The 19,289-nt window shown below is 46.5% G+C and overlaps 1 protein-coding gene across 5 annotated transcripts in view; it reads right to left on the bottom strand.

Annotated features, from left to right (window-relative positions):
- GSG1L (GSG1 like) overlaps positions 1-19,289 on the bottom strand; it is a 55,650-nt gene that overhangs the window by 34,400 nt on the left and 1,961 nt on the right. For 4 of the 5 annotated variants that reach the window (XR_005630238.1, XM_039732573.1, XM_039732577.1 and 1 more), the window contains exon 2: positions 4,043-4,090. The exons of the other annotated variant lie outside the window; for it this stretch is intronic. Coding sequence is in view for 3 of the 4 variants with exons in the window: in XM_039732573.1 (XP_039588507.1) it covers positions 4,043-4,090 (48 nt within the window). In the remaining variant the exon portion in view is untranslated. The remainder of the gene's footprint in view (positions 1-4,042; positions 4,091-19,289) is intronic. 5 annotated transcript variants of the gene reach the window in all.

The raw sequence follows: 19,289 nt of genomic DNA, 5'->3' as shown, positions 1-19,289 counted from the left end.
CCCTCTCCATTGTGGTGTCATGGTTCCCCTTCTTCACAACTTTTAAAACTACTTTTAAAACCACTTTTTCCAGAATTTTTGGTCTTGGTTTCTTCCTGTTGAATGTATCCTCTGTGGCCTCTGGGGATTTTTCTTGGGCACAGATTTGAGGCCATGGGAAAGGGATGACAGAAAGTGCCATGGAAGGAGGAGGAGTGTGGTGAGGAGTGTGCCAGCCTCAGTGTCCTGGTGGGGCACCACAGCAGGGACAGAAGTGCCTGTCCCTTGCTGAATAAATCACCCTTTTCTTCCTCAGGCAGCAAAATATTCAGCAGCAACAAAACTTCGATTAAGTTCTGTGGAGAATATCCCAGAAAAAACTGAGAACTGAAATATCAGGTCCAGCCTACTTTGACAGCTCCCTTCCAACTCCTTTTGGAAATATTTGCTGTCTTACTGCTCACGTCTGGAGTGAAAATTAGAGCACTTTGTGGGCCCAAACATCTGCTCACTGAGAGCCCATTAAAAGCCTGGCCACTGTAACCAGCTATTGCTCTATCATTTTTATCAATAGCAAATGTAAACTCTCATAGGAAAATGTGGTTTTTTTTGCAGTTAATATCTACCATCATGAAGCTGATTTTGCTAAGCAGCTTTGGCACTAAGAACCAGCAACAGCTAATAAATTCAATGTTAGGCTTATGAGGTTCTGACAGATTGCTGGCAGCTGCCTTAAATGCAGGAAAAAGCTCTCCTAGTGTGGGTTGGAAATGCTTATTTATACCATACTGTGGGTCTGTTTGCCCCAAATTTTGCTGCCTCCTTTTAGTAGATGTCATTGGTGAGATATATGACAAGGGTACAATAACTGATCAGAGATGCATTTTCCAGCTACACTGGAGATCAGCACCAATGCATAAAGATAGGAAGCCCAACCATAAAGTATTAGATTTTTACTGTAAGAATTTTCATTTATGAATGCAAGGTTTGTGGTGAGGATGTGACTAGACCTCATCATGGATGGTTTTATTTACTGTGAGTTTTTATGGTAGTTATTTTTCTATATCACAGGGTTTTAAATAATCTGTAGGAGTTTAACACCACCTTGCTGTTAATTTGTGGTGGACTGCAGCAAAGATGGGTTGTGCAACTACACTGAGTGTGTTCTTAGCATGTCTTAAAAGTTGTGTCTTAAAAGTGAAAGATGATGTGCTCAGAAAAATACATGGGCTTCAGGAGCCTCTGTTTAGCTTAGAAGTTGGTCAGACAGGGATCCTCTTTGGGCCAGGGATAACCAACTAAAAGGAAAACTTTGGGAAACCTGAGTGCTCAGCTGCAGAAATGGAGAGACATTGCAGAGACATTTCAGATAAACAAAATTGCAGAGACATTTCAGATAAACAACCACTTTTTGGTGGTAAGTGATGCTAAGAATATGTACAGAAAGTGAATAACTTTCAGTCTCATTGTGAAGCTAAGTTTAGTCCCAAATTTCCCAGTTACATGATTGCCTGTGATAACCACAATGTTTGAACTGAACTCAAATTTGCTATTCACTGAATTTCATCCTTTCTCACTGACTTGGACTGGCTGGAACTGAGTAGTTGATAAGCTTCTGCCCATTAAAGTAAATGCTGAGTGAGGGGATGAAGAAATTAAAGGAATGGGAAATTCCTTCTAACTGGAAAAGAGCAGATGAAATCAAGACATTAAAGAATGGTTCAGTGAAAGTAAATCAGGCATCAATTTTCTCTTTACATGTGGTTAAAGTAGCTCTGGAGAGTACAAGACTGATGGTGAAAATTCCAGATTAACCATGTTGCAATGTCCAGCCTGATTACAGTTGTGGAATTTATCCTGGTTTTGTTTATGGTTCTGATGGTCAGCACTTTCCATCTCTGACAAAGCATTCCCCTCTCTTTGTGTCAATATGCCTTACAACTCCATGGAAAGTATTCTGAAATAGATAGAATTTTCTTTATAACACTACACAGAAGGAGCCTTCCTTCCTCAAAAAAAGAAAAATAGAATTATCTAGAAATATGCACTGACATCATGCAGCAACTCTAAAATTCTCCTGGAAAAAAAAAATGCTGACAGCATTTCACACAACCAAAAGAAATCCTGAAAGTAAAGCACTAAATGCTGTTTTGGAAAGTGTGTGGGTGATGCCACCAAGCATTCTGCACCATAATGAAGTTCCAGAGAAGGGGATAAAGCAGACAAGCACCCCCTTTAAAGCAGGCACCTTGTGCCAGCTCTGCTCTGTCTCTGGAGGGGCTTGCTGTGCCCACAGCCCTGGGGAGGGAAGGCAGGGACATTCCCTTCCCAGCTGCCTTCCAGCTCCTCTCCCACCCCTGTCCCTGTCCATTCTCTCTCCTCTCCTGTGTCTCTCCTTCAGGACCAGTCCTACTCCCATCCTCGGATGGAACTTTCTGGAACTTTGAGATCCTCGCTGCTGTTCTGGGAGCTGCACTAAAAAGCACAAAGTACCCCAGTGTGTTACAGGAAAGTGCAGCTTTAAGCTCTGTGGCTCTATGCCCTGCTCCTGATAATGCCTTAGGATTTAACTTTTCTATTTTTCATATATTTGTAATCCTGCAGTTTTCATGTATTTGTATTTTTTCATGTATTTGTAATTCTGCAATGTGTATAACCCTAAACTCCACACACAGTGTGAGCTGCTGTTTTCCCATTTTGGGCAGACACAACAATTCCTCTCCAGGCCTGGCAATCAAGGACACCTCACTGCCTCAGGCCTGAGAGATGGAAACAAAAGTGAGCTGGGGGGAGCAAATTTGGGGTAAATGACTTCATTACCTGCAGCTGTAATTGGAAGATTAACCCCCAATATGGAAATGGCCCAAATGTATAAAAGTGTGAAAATCCATGACCCTTCATCCATTTTGGGTGTGACACCTGGGGAGCTTTGTCTGCCCTAAATGTACCTGAAGGCCCTTCAATAAATAGAACTGCTTTTTATTCCCTTAATTTTGTCTGGCCACTGTTTTTAGATAGCCCAAAAAGGCATCACTGAGTCATTTTGTCATGTTTTCTAGCACAGAGCTTGTTTTCTGGTGGCTGCTGAGTGTTGAGCTGCTGGTTTCATAAGAGCCTTTGTGCCCCAAGGTCCCATTTGTGTGTGTGAGATTTAACTGGGAGCCCATTAGTGACACTAAACCCAGGCTTGTTCTTCCCTTATGTGCATAATTTATTTGGTTTGCTTACAATGAATTTCACAGAGGCTCTGTGGCTGTTTCTCTCCCTGCAATATCCCCTTGCTTTATTAGCAGTAATTGCCTTTCTTCCCGTTTTCCAGTGGATCAGCAATTCAGGCAAATTAAGGAAAATTGTTCCTTACACCACTTACTGCTGCTCCACCAAGCCTGAGGAAGGCACCCTGTGCCCAAAAGGTTTTGGGATTGTCTCAAGTGATCTGACAAAATATATGGGGCATCTCGTCAGCTGGGACCAGGATGGGCTCAGTTCACTTTAATTGAGCTCTACTGAGCATTTTTTCCCCCTTATAGATTTTCAAAAGTGAGGTAAATTGCTTCTGAAAATGAAAGAAATCTCAATAATCAATAAAACTTCAATACCAGGGTGAGGAAAATGGTTGCAACCTGCTTCCGTGCACTTGAATATATAACTTTTCACAAGGGTAAACCAACCAAAGAAGCATCTGGATGATTCCTTCTCACAAAGAGATATTTTGCCACTGTGACTGTATTTTTCTGACCATAAATGTCTTCATGAACTGAGGACACCATGCAGCATTTCCTTCCTCACTAGAGGAGGAAGGAAAATGTCTGTCTCACAATACAAATAAATATTTTTTTGAAAAAAGCCATCTAAGATCAAATAAATGACAGACCTGCACAAAGTGAGCAAACAAGCTTTGGTGCTTGTTCCATGGCTGTGTGTAACATGGATGTGGGTTATTAACATGTGGGGCCCTGTGTGCCGGGGGATCCTGCTTCCCCTGCCACTCAGGTCCCACAAGGCACAACACTGATGCAATCTGTAAGATGGGAGGGAAGAAGCCTTGGCTGTGTCCTCTTACCTTTTTCAGAAGCCGGGGCAAGGTCAATAAAACTTCGACATTTTTCACCTTTAAAAGAAAAGGATTATTTTAGGAGACAGAAGTGGGTTGGTGTCGCTCTGCCTCCTCTCTGTGCCTGGGGTTCCTGCCGTCACTGCCACCCCAGTCTGTCCAGGATCTGGGGCTACACTGGGGCACAAACTCCTGAGCCTCCACCCTGCCCAAACCCCTGTGCCCAAGGGCTGGAGCTCTGTCATTCCTGTCCTCACTGCCACCCCAGTCCGAAGTGGGTTGGTGTCGCTCTGCCTCCTCTCTGTGCCTGGGGTTCCTGCCCTCACTCCTACCTCAGTCTGTCCAGGACCTGGGGCTGTCTCACCCTGGGGACAGACGTTCCCCTGTGCCTCCCCACCCTGTGCCCAAGGGCTGGAGCTCCCTCGGGGCTGCAGCCCTGGCTCAGGAGTGTGGGTTACAGGCACTGCAGGAAATCCTTCCTCGCTGCCCGAGCCCCTGCTGGGCCAGTGAGGGGACAGTGCTAGGCTCTGGCTATGGTGACACAGGGACAAACACCTCAGCAGGTGGCACTGGCAGGGCATGGGCCTCTCTCACCCACCCCTTTGCCATCCTCATCGCCAGACAATGCCTGTGCCCCACCCAGGGTGACCAAACCTCCCAGTGCTGGGGCACTGCCACGGGCACAGAGCTCTCCATACACAGATGTGACACACATGACTGAGACAAAACCTGAAGCACAAAGAAGCTAAGGAAATATATAAATGTTTTAAAGAAATTATTAAAAAGCAGGCAGGTGCCTTGCTCTGAGCATCACACCCTTTGCCCCTCCCTGTGCTCTGCTGTAAATTAAATTCTCTGTTTAGGACACCACCTTGCCCTTGCAGGAATTCTTGAGGAGTTTCTGAACAGGAGATGTATCTTAGGGTGGATGCTTTGACCTTTGTTTTTACTTCTTCAGGTAACCAAAGATGATCAAATAATTCCTGTGCCCTGGGTGCACCCCTCCACCAAGTGTATGTGTTCCTTTTGACATGATGTGCTCCAAGGTGTGCTGGCACAGCTGCCAGAGGTCACAGAATAAAGTCCATTTTGCCCTTTAAGACTTTAATTAATGCAAAGGCAGCTATAGGACTAGGCTGTTTGTTTTTTAATTAGCTTTGCTCATTTTTAATTACAAAGTTCAAAAGACTAATTTAGGAAAGGTGAGCCATTAAAAAAGAATAAACAGTGAAATGCCACAGTGATGGTGAAGTCAGTGTATTTTTTTCTTATTTGTAATTCAGTATACATAAAAAGCAATATAAAGTGTTCACCTTTCTGGTGTCTTTGCTGGCAAGATTGAGATAAATGCAATCATTCAAATGATAGCTGTGCTGACAAAAGAATCTATTACTATAATGCTATTATTACTACTTTTTATTTACTTTTTGCAGTTATAAATCCATGCTAAATACACTGAGAGGTGATGTGTATGTAGTCCATTGTATAAGTAGCTATAAAAGAAAAGGTTCACTTGACACTGACATGCACATTTTGGTATGTCCAGGGCAAGGATTTCTACTCTGTGAGTCCAGAGGACAGCCAAGAAAAGGAAGTGACACTTGGTTTGCCAAAGCACCATCTCTGTTTCCAAAGGGGTGAGCAGGGCAGGCTGTATTTGGGTAGAAGGAGTTTAGGGGGGAAACAGATGGAAAGACAACTGCTGGATCACAGAAATTACCAGCCCTGCACATTTTCTGTTCGGAGCAGGACCTTGACTTTCCCCACCCAAATTCTGAAATGCTCCAAGGATGCTGATACTCATCCCTTACTGACACACAGATGTCACTAAGAGATGTTTTTCCCACTCTGGCCCACTTCTGGAGAAGTGTTTCCTTATACCAAATCCAAACTTCTGTAGCTGCTCTGGCATCAGTGCAGTCACCCTTTGTCTGTTTGTAGGGACATGAACAAGCCCAGCTCCCCCAGTTTCTTTACTTTAGGTTGCTGACCAAGAAATCCAGATAAGTAAGTGGACTATGAAAGATACTAAGGTGCAACATTCTCATTCAGAGCCTCTGAGTTTTAGGGTATGAGGTTTTCCAGGAATTTTATTGACATAAAATCAAGGGAATATAGGGAGAGTGACCTCTAGATTTGGTCTTGATATAAGCAGATTAAGCAGGATTTTTCATTCTAGCCATATGGATCTGTGGTTTGGGTCTGGTTTTTGTGGGTTTTTTTGTCAGATATAAGTTATTACTTTTATCACAGTTTTATTTGAACCTGACTTCAAGCTGTCTCTCAGTGATCATCCCTCACTTGTGTTACAGTGAATCCAAAGCTATATTACTGGAAACCTTTAACAAATACCTGGTTCTCCGGAATGTTATCCCAAGAAAGGCAAAGGGGAATGGCCTTTGCTACTGGAAAAACTGCACAGGCTGCTCTGAGAGCTGGTGGTGCCTTTCAGCCTCCTGGCAGGGGACAGAGTCTCTGACTGACCAGTGTTTGGCTGCAGGACAGAGGAGAGGGTGGTCACAGGCTGCTGGGAGGAATGAGCATCCTCTTCCTCCCTCAAACTCAGCTTGCCCAAAACACCATCTCTCCCCGTGGTGAAGTCTCCAGTTTAAATAGCATGGACACAAAGTGCTGGAGTGTCCAGAAAAAGTCCTTTAGGAGCCATAGCAAAAAGCTATGCTCCATAGCTGGAGACAGAGAAGAGCCTGATGTCACCTCACTTTCAATGGCTGATTCTGCCTGGCTTGCTGCTGAAGGTCATGGTAAGAACAGCACAAGCAGTTCCTGACTCTTCCTTTGTTGTTCTTGCCGCTGGAGCACTGGAAAACCCTCTTCCATTTTCAATGGCAGCCACTGGTGGTATTTATAAAGCACAGTCACACTTGCACATGCAGACATGCATCTCGCTGAGAACTGAAGATGTCAGCAGTGCTTTCACTGTTCCTCTTAGGATTTATTCTAAGTTATTTTTGGGTATCTTGTATAACTGATCTCTTAAGCCCTCTTAAGTTTAATTTTAGACTTGGCAGAGTTTATCCTGCTGTGCTGTCCTTTTCCAGATGCATCTTCTCCCCCTAACCAGGCTCCTGGAGAGTCTTTAGAGAATATACAAAAGACTGTTCAGAGAAGCAACAAGAAGAGTCTTGGGGATTCATCCCCTGAGAGCCCTGCCTTCCCCTGTTTGTGGCTGTGATCCTGACAGAGAAGAAAGCCAAGGAGTGACCTCTCCTGTGCTTCACTGAAGCAGAAAGAAGAGGTGGGAGCTGGCTGGAATTCTCTGCACTTCCCCACAGGAGCAGTGGCCATGAGCAGTGCACATGGGGCTCTGTGGAGCTCAGCAGTGACAGGAGCTGCTGGAGGCTGAGCAGAGAAGGATGACACCTAAGCATCCATGGGCAAAGCACTTGGCACCAGCTCCTTCTGTGGCTTCCCGAGGGTGAGGTAGAGACATCACCTGTGCAAGTCCTTGCAAATGCACTCCTCCTAATCCCACTGACCCTACAGGGGCTCTGCTGTGCCTCTGCTGGCCTTCCCAAGGAGGGGACAAGTCACAGGGATCTGCAGGACTGGGAAATAGCTAGAGTCCAAAATTTATCTGTGGCTAATTAATCCTAATTAATTAATGGAATTCTGTATGTGTGCATGTCTATGAGTGTTCGTAACTTGCTGGGGAGTTTCAAACTGGAGCAGCCAGAGAGTGGGAGGAGACACATCTGGAAAGACTGAGCTGGTGGGTGGGGAAGAGTCTTGAGGCTGTGTGGGTAATAGATGCAGAGCCCATGAAAATATCTGAGGGACCACCAGTGGGATGTCCCCATGCATGTGCAGTGGGAAAAGAGGTGGAGGTGTTCCAGCAGGATCTGCAGAGCTGGACAGGCAGAGGAGGAAGAGGAGCGAGTTTGGTGCTTGGGGGGTTTGTTTCTGTGGGTGCTGATCAAGGCACAGCTCTCTCTGAGGGTCTGTGTGGTCAGAGACAGCAGTGTCAGGCTTGCACACGTGTGTGTGTGTGTCCAGCCTGGATGGGAAGAGCCCAGCAGCAACCAGGTGAAGGAAAAGGATTTCCCTGGGGCTTCTTTAAGCTTCCTGGGATCCTGCTCAGCATCCTCTCAGACAAACTCTCTGGGACTTCTCCATCCCGTGCAGCTGGGGAAGCTCCCTCAGCTCTGCAGGGTGAATGCTTTCCAGCTCCAGGGCTGCTGTGTGCTCTCAGGAAACAGAGGAAGGTGTGGAGTTGATCCATCAGTGCCAGGGACACAGAGGAAGTTGTGGCAGTATCAGAAGGTGATCTCTGTGTCTTGCTTGCAGCTTGAGGCCCACACTCCTTCTCCTCCTTCCTGCTCACAACATGCTGGGGAGGCCTGAGCTCCCAACCTTTCCAAGCCTGAGCACATTCTCGTCATGGGAACTGCCTCCTGTGTGCAATGTCAGACTGTGTGAGGAAGAAGCAGAAGGCTGTGCAGGGCAGGCACAGTGTGAGGAAGATGCAGAAGGCTGTGCAGGGCAGGCACAGTGTGAGGAAGATGCAGAAGGCTGTGCAGGGCAGGCACAGTGTGAGGAAGATGCAGAAGGCTGTGCAGGGCAGGCCTGGTATGAGGAAGATGCAGAAGGCTGTGCAGGGCAGGCACAGTGTGAGGAAGATGCAGAAGGCTGTGCAGGGCCAGCCTGCTGGGGCAGAGCCTGCCTGGGGCAGGGTGAGCTGCAGAGAGCAGGGAGGGGAGGAGGCACCGCTGGCCAGAGCTGCACAGGGTGGAGGGTCACCCATGGTGGATGGGAGTCCCCAGACACCTCCCTTTCCCCACAAAGTGGGGCTGCTGCATCACCTGCCCCACTGAAGGGTCAGTGTCACACACACAGGGCCAGCTGGGACTCTGCTGGAGGCACATCCTCACACCAAGGCAGAGCTCAGAGCTCAGCTCCTCACTAGCCTAAAGAAAGCCCAAGTTCCCCCAGGTTCAATCCTGCCAGAAAATCGAGACAAACAGGTCCTAAAGAACCACCAGGTCCCATGGTTTGCTGGCTCCAGGGCCCTGCCCTGCCCTGCCCACCTTGTGGGTACACCAGACATGCCTGCCTGGGGCTCACAGGGTGGAATTCCTCCTGGGCACATGGAATTAGAGAGCTGCACGGGGCAGCTGAAAGCAGGTCTAGGTGCACAGAAATTGGGTCTGAACTCCAGCACACAGACATTGATCCAAGCCCTGTGTGCCCTCTGCCTTTAAGCCTTTGGGAGAGCCATACTCTACTCCTTCTTCCATCTAAAAGGTGTGGTTTGTTTGCTCACACAGGCCAGGAGCCTGGTGGTTGAGACTGGAAATGAGGAAGAAGGCAGAAAAAACACCAAAAAAGCACTTCAAAACAATATTCTGTTTCTAACACGGCTGTTGTCAAAGCAAAGAGGAGAATTTGATGTTCTGGGTCCTACTTATTGGTCCTGCATTCCCGAGTTCTTTCCTCTCTGAGCCAGGGGTAAATGCGTGATCAATAATGACAGCAGCAAAATAAAAACAACCCTGAAAAATCCTACTTTGTGTGTCTTGCAATGACACGGTTTGAAAATATTCAAGTTTAAAAAATTGACTTAAAAAAGAAATCTGGTAGTTCTGGCTGAACTCTGTTATAACTCTGCTCTTCATCTTGCAAAAAAAAAAGAAGAAGAAAGAAAAGCTGTCTGTATCCACTTACTCTGCATAAAATTTTACGAGTTCAAAAGTGCAGTTATGATGGAAATTTAAATGATTAAATTTCTTTTAAACAACATTCCCTTTTAGTAACACCCTGGCTCCCAGCCTACGACAGACAAGGTCCCCTTTTTTCTCACTAGGCCCTAACACATCTTTATCTCTCCAATTATATCTGGAGTCATGTGATTCTGATGAGATCCCACATTATCTACTGAGAGTAAAATCATTGAATTTGTCTAAAAAAAGACATAACCCTCAAGGGATCCCAGCCTAGACAAGGCTGAGGACTCCAATACAAGTTTAGTGAAAAAAAGTACTACATGAGGGAAAATACAGGTTAATAGGCTCACTCAAACTGAGTTGTATCAGGTTAATTACCAACTGAAATATTCAAACTTTGTTTAAAGTCATCTCAGAGCACTTAATTGACTTTTTTTTCCCCTAATGAAAAATTGAGTGTTAATCTGTAAAATCATCATTTTCCAGCTGACCCTGTTGATTTTGCTGGAGCAATATTTTCTTCTGGAAAATAAACAAGCTCACACAGAATTGCACAAAAATAAGTCTTGAACTATGCAGATAATTATTTTCTCTTCCTCTGACAGCTGCCACTCATTGCTGCTGCCCATCAACGTTTCTTCTACCTCTAAATATCTTGAGAATTTGCCCAATTTCTCAGGGATTACTCACAGCCTGTACTGCCTTTGGGTTTGCTTTCAAACCTGAATGTTGTGCTGCTGTTCTCCTTCAGCAAACCCAATCCCTTCCAACTTCCTACGTCTCCAAGTGGGAAAATGTAAAAGCTTCCCACTTTTCCATTTCAGGCATGCACTTCTCAGTTTGCACATTCCCAAAGGAATGTTGCTAATTTTACCCCAGAGGTCCCATTCCCACGGTGGGGTTCCCTCCTGGGGGGTTGGAGCAGGGAAGGGCTGGGCAGGGCAGGGAGTGTGGGCAGAGCTGGGAATGCTGCTGCTGCTGCTGGGACTATGCCATGGCAACTGCTTGTTCCAGGCTGCAACTCTCCCTGATGTGAAAAATCTTCCCCAGCATCTCAAAGCAAACATCTCCACGGGCTGCTCTCAAATCATGTCTAATTGAAAGCCAGCCAAGTCACAAGATTCAGCTGATTATCTTGGTAAGACCTGGAGGATGTGTACACACATCCATCATTTGGAGAGCTGGGAAGGAGTTTGGGTTTCCAAGTGATTGTGAAAATCGGGGGAACGGCAGTACTAAGAGAGGTTTTCAATGATTTTGGTGTCAAATTAGAGCTGACTTCATTAAATCAAGAAGCTCTGAGTTGATTTAAGCGCTTGAAGCTGTAGAATGGGAAGGGGAGGGTTTCACCTGCTCATCCCAGGGGTGACACACTGTGCTGACCCTGAGCCAATATAAATATGTATGCCAAAATAAACTAGATATTGTCAGTCCAGGATCCCTGAGACATCCGAAAAACTGGGAAAGACAAATCCCAACACTCTTCACAGAGGATGTAGCTGCTGTATGTCCCTCATCACATGAAGTCTTTCCTTCTCCCATCCTCCTGTGCCTGCCCTGGCTGCTCTTTGGGTTGAGATTTCATGTCTTTCCAGGCAGGAACCCCTGGCTTGGGGTATGGAAACAGGTAACTTTAACCTTTTCTCCATGACTTTTAAAGGAAGTGAACTTCAGAACACTGGAAATTAATATCCAGTTTTTGAAATCAAGTGAAAAAAGTTGTGCTTGCTTGCATTTCCTCTTGTGAACCTTATTCCCAAGCATGTACCCAATAACTTTGAAACAAATTCTCATTCGTGTTTTTTGCCTGCCTGGGTGATGCACAGTGAAATCATGTTGAATGGTGAGGTTTTTTGGGCTCTCCAAACCTAGTGAGTCTAAGCACAGTGAAATGTCTCTACCTCTCAACTGATTTCCACATTGTGAGCATGGTTTGAATCCTTTTTGTAGCCAAATGGAAGGTGGAACTCAGGAAAGTGGATTTGTTTGCCTGTGACTAGAAACATGTAGAAACAAGCCACGTCATTCCATAGTAATTACATCTGCTTCTTATTGCTCACTGGCTTTTGTATTCCTTCCTAAGCTAGATCAGCAAAGGTTGATGTTGCCTTTTGGTTCAGCAACAAGAGCACTGATGTCACCCCAATTTGTGACTTACAGAGGGTCCTGGTTTCAGCAGCCCTATTCCCTGCCATCCTGGTTTCAGCAGGAACAGAGTCAATTTGGTTCCTGCAGCAGGTCCAGGGCTGAGTGCTGGCTTCAGGATGAGAACAGTGCTGATAACACAGAGGTGCTTTGGGTGTTGCCCAAATCAAGGGCTTTGCAGTGCCTCATGCTCTGCCACTGAGGACGTGCACAAAAAGCAGCAGGAGGCACGGCCAGGACAGCTGACCCGAGCTGGCCAGGGGGATATTCCAGACCTTAGAATGTGATGCTCAGTGTGTCAGTTGGGGTGAATTTGCTGGGAGCTGCCAGTCACTGCTTTGGGCTGGGCTGGGCAGCAGTGAGCAGCTGCACTGTGCAACACTTTTGGAGGGTTTAGTCCTCTCTCTCCCCTTTTCTCTATTTTTATTACTTCTTGTTGTTGTATTTTATTTATTAAGCTGTTCTTATCTCAACCCCCTGGTGTTGCCTTTCTCTGGCTCTCCTCCCCAGCCCTCTGGGGCAGGAGTGACTGAGGGGCTGAGCAGCACTTAATTATCAGCTGTTAAACCACAACAAACTGTGCATCCCAGTTGTGAGATCTGCCAGTCAGCCAGTTCTCCTAACCCCACATAAGGAAAGTTTTAACATCAGGATTGAGTCTGGTGTAATTTAAAACCCACGGGGATACACAGTGATTGATCTTCCTTACCTTCTATATTTCCTCAGCCCTGAAAGCAGCTGTTCATATTTTGTACTGACACTGGGGTAAGGCATCTCAGTTCCCTTTGAAATCTGGGACCTGTGTGTTAATCTTCCAGCACTTTGAAGTTTATCCCATTTACAAGGAGCTACCAGAACTCCTCAGATGTTTCCTTTAAGGCTACTGGGTTAAATGGCTGAGAACAGGCACATTCAAACACTCATGAAGAACAGTAACATATCTAATAAGGAGTAGTTAGCTGCCTGGTCCCTTCCTTTGCTCTGTTATGAGGCTCTGCCTGCAGGGACTTTATGTCCATGTTTTATGGATGATAGATGTTCACACAGCTAGTCTGCCCAGCAGGATCAGGAGGACCTAAAATCCAAAACTCCCAGAGCACCGCAGACACAAAATATCCCCAACATGCTATAAAAACCTGAATGTCTGCAATAAAGCAATCACCACCACAGAAATCACTGCTATCGTGTACCACAGGAAGGGAGCAAGAGTTCTCATGAGGAACAAGAATAAATCTGTAAATTCCTATGGCCAGACCTATCTCATCCTGAAAGCAAAATACCAGGGATTTGTTAGGAGGAGTTCACAAGTGCTTTTCTGCAATGGATCCTTCCCATGCTGTAAAGGAAGGCAAAAATTTGTTACTCTCCCTGATATCTAGCCTGAGGGAGATTTCCCTTCTGATCCCAAATTAGATCATCAGTTTAATGTTCAGTGCATGAGCAGCCATACCAATTAGATCCTGAGCAGCTGTAATAATGTCAGCAGTGGCAGAGCAGCCTCCTCACACACTGCCTCCACCTGGAGCCAATTTCTGCTGCTTTAGATTAGAGAAGGCATTAAAACCTCCAGAAAACGTGATGGGCACCCAGTCAGCAGCTATTTTTTCCCTGGCTCCCACTGGTGCCCAGCAGCCCCCCCGGGGCAGGGGCGTCACGGAGCAGGCACCGTGTGAGCCAGGGAGGCAAGAGGGCTCCTCCCAGACCTCCTAAAACACCAACACATCAGCTATGCAGGACTCACTCCAAGCTTTCTCATGCCAGAAACACTCCTCTTCTCTCCTGCAGCTCTTCCTGGCACTTTGGAAGGCTCCATTTCAGCCCCTGGGTTTCCTTTGCTCACACTGCCCTCTGTGGAGGTGAGGTCCAGACACACTCTGTGGGACCTGTCCTTGGATCGTCACTTTCCCCCCTCAGTTATGAATTAAGTAATTAGATTTTCTTTATCCACACATGTGTAAGGTATCACTGCATCCCCTCTAGCTCTTCAGTCTGGTACACTGCAGAACACTGGCTTTCTTTTCTTGAAGGAGATTCTCTTTTCCTTAACTACCTTGGAAATCCCACTGCACCTCTTTCACCTTCCCCTTTTTCTTACCATACCCATGCACCATGGCATTTACAAAACACACTGGTGTTGCCTGTGGTGCTGATTTTTCCCCAGAATAATCTCTTTTTTATGCCACAGCACTTGGCAGCTCCCAGACCCCCACCCCCAGACAAATATTGGCCCCCAACCTGGTTATCTTCCCCCTGCAATTGGCTCCTACCTGTGACCTCACAGAGCTTTAGGCCTTGGCAGCTGGTGCTTTTAACCTTCTTTAAAATGTAATGCTGCTCTTACAACTCTATCAGGCCAGCTCACATTGTCAGTTATGCAGAAAAATCTCTCCTCTGTAATGCCAATATTCCCAGATTTTGTGTGGCATGTACGTAAGAGGCGCGTTCAAAGCAGGATTATTCTCTTCAAATTAAAACTTGTGTGTTGGGAATTGCAGTGTCTTAGACAGATTCTCTTTCGGCCAGTGAGGCAAACACATAATCCCAGGGCTCAGCTGATCCCACAGGAGGAGCAGTGTGACCTTCCTGCTCTCCTCTGCAATCAGGATGTTGATCAGTCTGGGCACAGACACCTATGTTTGCTGATGGCCATGGGCTGGCTGCAGGATTCATCTCACCTTTATTTTTTTAGATGACACAAATTGTATCCTTAGCTCTTTTTTTCCCTAGATTGCTAATCCCAGCTATAACAGAATCAGTCCCAAAAGCAAATTTGAGGACAGCTAGAAACATCTGGTCTCCATTGGGATAATTCTCCCTTTTGTATTACTTGCCATGGTCTCCTTGTAAGACTGTTTTTTAGTCAGTTTACAATTTATTTATCCCAATGACAATAAAATAAAGTAAATCTGCTACACAGGTTGATGCAAAAGGTCTTCCTGCTCCACTGTCTTTGTGTTGTCTCCAGTGACAGATATTTTGGGAAGCCAGTGGCAGATATTTAGGGAAGAGCAAAGGGGTGGGCACAGGGTGATTCTGCTCCTGCACTCCCCTTGTCACACCAGAACTGCAGCAGCAATTCAGGGATTGCTCTAAAATCATCCTGTCAGTAACAGGAATGGAGGTTTGCTCTTTGGATTCATGCAAGTTCATTCCCAGTTTTGGCCTTCTCAACATTCCCTGGCAGGGAGCTCTGCAGGAAGGAGTATTTATTTTTTGTCTGTTAAGCCTTTTTGTTCTGGAATCATGGAAGCGGTCAATGGTGTGTGTTGTCAGAGCTCTGTCATTGTCACTTGATCCCCACCAATTGGACATCTCTGAGCCCTGGGCCTTCTGTGCAGCCTGGAGCTCAGGCTGCTCAGTGCTCCCCAGTGTGGAGCCTGCCTGCCTCTCCCTCTGTTCTTACCATCCTCCCCACTCTCTGCAGCTCTTCTGGAAAGGATTTTCACTGGGACATTCCACCAAATCTTTTTTTGCCAATCCACAGAGACTGGGTCTAATCCATTACCCTTGTCTGCAAAGTGATTCATCTTGGTAAATGATTTACCTTTTATAAACCCATACCTTTGATAAAACCTATTTGTTGCCATGCAATGAGTGCTTTCTCAGAAAACTGTCCTAAAATCCCTGGGTCAAGTAGCCTGCACAATTTTTTTCCCACTTTTCTTTAAAATAGTGATGTACAGATTCTTCTAAACCTGCATTTTCATGTACCAATTATTTCAACATCCTCAGATGGAGATTATCCTAGCCCCCTGGGTTCAGTTCCTGTAGCACTGGAAATTTTATCTTTAATACAGAGCTCTACCTCCTCCATTCCTTTTACCACTCTTTCCTTCCTAACAATTTATAACCAGCAATTTTTACATTCCAGTCATGCGAATAAACTTGCCAGGTTTCAGTCATGCCAATTATATTGTATTTCTCATAATCCAGCAAGAATTCCCAAGTCCTCTTGCTTTTAATTATATACTCACTTCTCCCCAGCCCCTGTCTGGGCAGCCACCTGTGGTGAATCACTGTGATGTGTGATTATCACAGGGGCGGGGGACAGAGGTGTTGCAGAACGGCTCTGCAGCTGGGAAAGGCTGGGGCAACTTCTGGTGTTTATGGCACAGATTTACTCATTTCTGCAGGAAAAACACCTCTCCCTCTCTGGCTCCTCCTCAAGGCGCATTCAGAGCCCACACTTCTGACCCATTTTGATATTTACATCCAATTCAAAGTCCACTCTCATTTCCTCCTTCAGGAGGAATAGGTGGCATAGAGCACACAAAGGGCTACAGGCCCCGTGCCCTCCAAAAGATTCAATCTAAACCCACAAAACAAGCCATGCATACTCATTCCTGCTCTCCTGATTTCTGGGGAGCATGGTGAGCATGCTTGTTTATTTAATGGGACAGTAGTGTTAAAAGGCAGCTGGGCAGCTGCTCTTCCCCTCTGGCTGTGGATGTTAACACTGAGCTTGTCTGTTCACTGGCAACTAAAGCAAGGTCTGAGTTCATGGGTTTTTCTATTAACATCAAAGCAAACACACAATTGAGCAAAACTGGCTGACTTCTCATTGCTTCCCAGCAACTCAAACTACTTCCTACTCTCAAACCCCCCTTTAGAATTTGATATGCCACCTTGCCTACTTAATGTGTTAATTTTTTCATGGCGTGTGTGTTTTTGAGTCATGGAATCCAGCAGCAGGTTCACCACTGCTGCTGTCAGTGCAGCACTGTTGTGGTGCCTTGTGAGGTGCCCAAGCACAGAGCTGGACTGCATGTGCAACAAGATACGTGCCCAAAGTCACATTTAAAAAGAAATTAAATGCTGGTGAGCTTGGCTCTGAGACATCTGGCCCTGGCCAAGGAGTTCACAGCCCAGAAGGAGGCCCCAGGTGCAGCCTGGGAGGGCAGACCAGGGCTCATGAGCAGCACATTCTGCAGAGCTTTGTCCTCATCCCCTTCTGAGGTTGGGTGTGTTGCTCCTACAGAAGGCACCTCCACCTGTGTGGCATCCAAAGCACTGAACCCACTCTGAAAGGGAGAACCTCTTTCTGGCAGACTGGGATTTAGCAGACTTTTGAGTCAGAAATTGTGCTAAATAATTACAGGACTCCCCCACCAGTGAAATAGAAATGCTCCAGTCCCTCTTTTCCCAGAGGGGATTCACAATTACATTTCTCAGGTACTAAATGCTTTTTGAATTCTTGAGCTGTCCTAGACATGCTGGATAAAAATAAACTCTAGATTCACAAATTATTTCAGAAATAATCACAGCATTCAATCTCTGTTAGAGCTGTCAGTGGAAAGCAGAAACTGGCACCAAGAGGCAGGCACGCTCCGCTGGGCTCTGCACAAAGTGGATGGCATGCTGCTTGCACCTCAGCCTCTGGAATCTAAATGCACATTGCAGATAAACAGGGCCAAGGAGAAGACACTCAAAAATGTGTTTGCTTGCTGCCTAAATGTCATTTTAAGGTGTGACTGAGTCCCAGGCCCTCCAGCCAAGTGGGAGCCCTGGAATCTTGTTCCCTACAGCCTCAGCCTGCTGGGAGCTGCTCGTGTTGGCACTGCAAGAGCTGCTGTGTTGCAGCTGCACCAGTGCAGGGAGGAGAAAGTTTTGACAGTGTGGCTGGAGGAGAGACAAATCAAAAGCCTGGCGGCTGGAGGAAGAATGTGGCTCGTAGCTGTGGAAGTTTGGAGGCCCTGGAGAGTTTTGGCAGTGCCATGATCACACAGAGAGTTCCTGGCATTCACCTGTGCCTGGTGGGATCCAGCACAGAATCAGAGGGAAGGGACCAACAAGGATCATCAAATCCAGCTCCTGGCCCTGCACAGACACCCCAACAATCCCACCCTGTGCCTGAGGGTGTTGTGCAAACACTCCTGGAGCTCTGGCAGCCTCAGTGCTGGGACCAGTACCCTGGGCAGCCTGTTCCAGTGCCCAAACACCCTCTGGGGGAAGAACCTTTTCCCAATATCCAACTTAAACCTGCCCTGACACAGCTTGAGGATCCTTGGATCCCTTGGATCCTGATCCTAGTCACGACAGAAGAGATCAGTGCCTGACCCTCTTCCCCCATGTGGAAGTTATAGATTGCAGGATCCTGATCCTAGTCACGACAGAAGAGATCAGTGCCTGACCCTCCTCTTCCCCCATGTGGAAGTTATAGACCGCGATGAGGTCTCCTCTCACGTTGCTTAAATTCAGACATCAGTGAGTCAGGGAGGAATTGGGATGGGATGGGATGGGAGCTGTGGGAATGGTGCTGACCATGGGCTCTGGCCATATGTTCTGCTGACAAAGTGTGAGGCTGGGAGTGACTGTGGAAGGGACTTTGCCTGGAGCAAGGCTGCTGCTGCAGTCACTTCAGAGTGCTGCTGGTAGAGCTTTAAGAAAGATGCTATTGACAGTGTACAGTGCATCTGAGCTGGGCATTTTTGACTAATTGAATACACCCCTATTTAACCGTATTAATGCAGTTAATGACAATATAAACACACAGCCATGACCGTGTGACTTGTGATGCCTGCAGGACTGGGCTCAGCAGGTGTGCTGAGGATGGGGGATGAGCCTCTGGGCTGGATTCCTCACAGCGAGGTGGAGTGGGGCTGTCTGTGTAAGCACAGCCCTGTGCTGCTGGCTTGGGGCTGGTGCCTCGGGGCCTTGCAGCTCAGATAAAATGATCATCAGTCAGGCTGCAAGAGGCCATGACAACACTCTGACAGTCTGGCATTGCAAACCCATCAGTCTGAGTGAAGAGCTGTCGGGTATTTTATGTTGGCACTATTAGGGACAAATTTAGACCCGTGTCCATTACATTGTTCCTGTCCTTCTCAGGAGAAGATATGGTAAATCTGAAAGAGGCAGCTGTCTGTCTAAGCCAGGATACCCCTGTACCTGCCTGGGTTATTTCCATAGGTTGGTCACTCCTAGCCTGCTAACTGGAGAGTTTCAGATAAGAGGAAACACTCAATGAACTGCTGTGGGGGTGTGGGGAGGGAGAAGCAACCCCTTCTCTCCTGCTTTCACCATAACTTTTCGAAGCTGGCTTCCAGCTCTCTCCTGAAATCACCCACTACAGCACAGCTTTGTTTACCCGGTGCAGAATAGATCACTGTGTTTCTCTGCTCCCACAGATAACTCACTTTTCTGAGTGGGCTAGAGTCACACAGTTACAACTTATCTCACACATAAATCTGGACTTGGAAAGATTTCAGTATCTGCCAGAAATATGGGCATCCTTGATCATGCCAACCCTAGCTAAGATGCTCGGAAAGCCAGAGAGTCTTAGGCTGCTCACTCAGGCTGCTGTGGCCTAAGCTGATTCCCCAATCAGTAAGACAAATCAGCTTTTTTTCTGTGTTTTCTTTCTAACATCAAGAATGTTGCTTTGGTGCTCTCATTTCAGCCTGGAGCTGTTGCAGTCCCAAGGCTGGAGT

Source organism: Passer montanus, unplaced genomic scaffold (genome assembly GCF_014805655.1).
Source record: "Passer montanus isolate IOZ18808 unplaced genomic scaffold, ASM1480565v1 scaffold8, whole genome shotgun sequence".
NCBI lineage: Eukaryota > Metazoa > Chordata > Aves > Passeriformes > Passeridae > Passer > Passer montanus.
The sequence above is the reverse complement of the archived record's forward strand: the minus strand, read 5'-3'. Positions and strand labels throughout refer to the sequence as shown.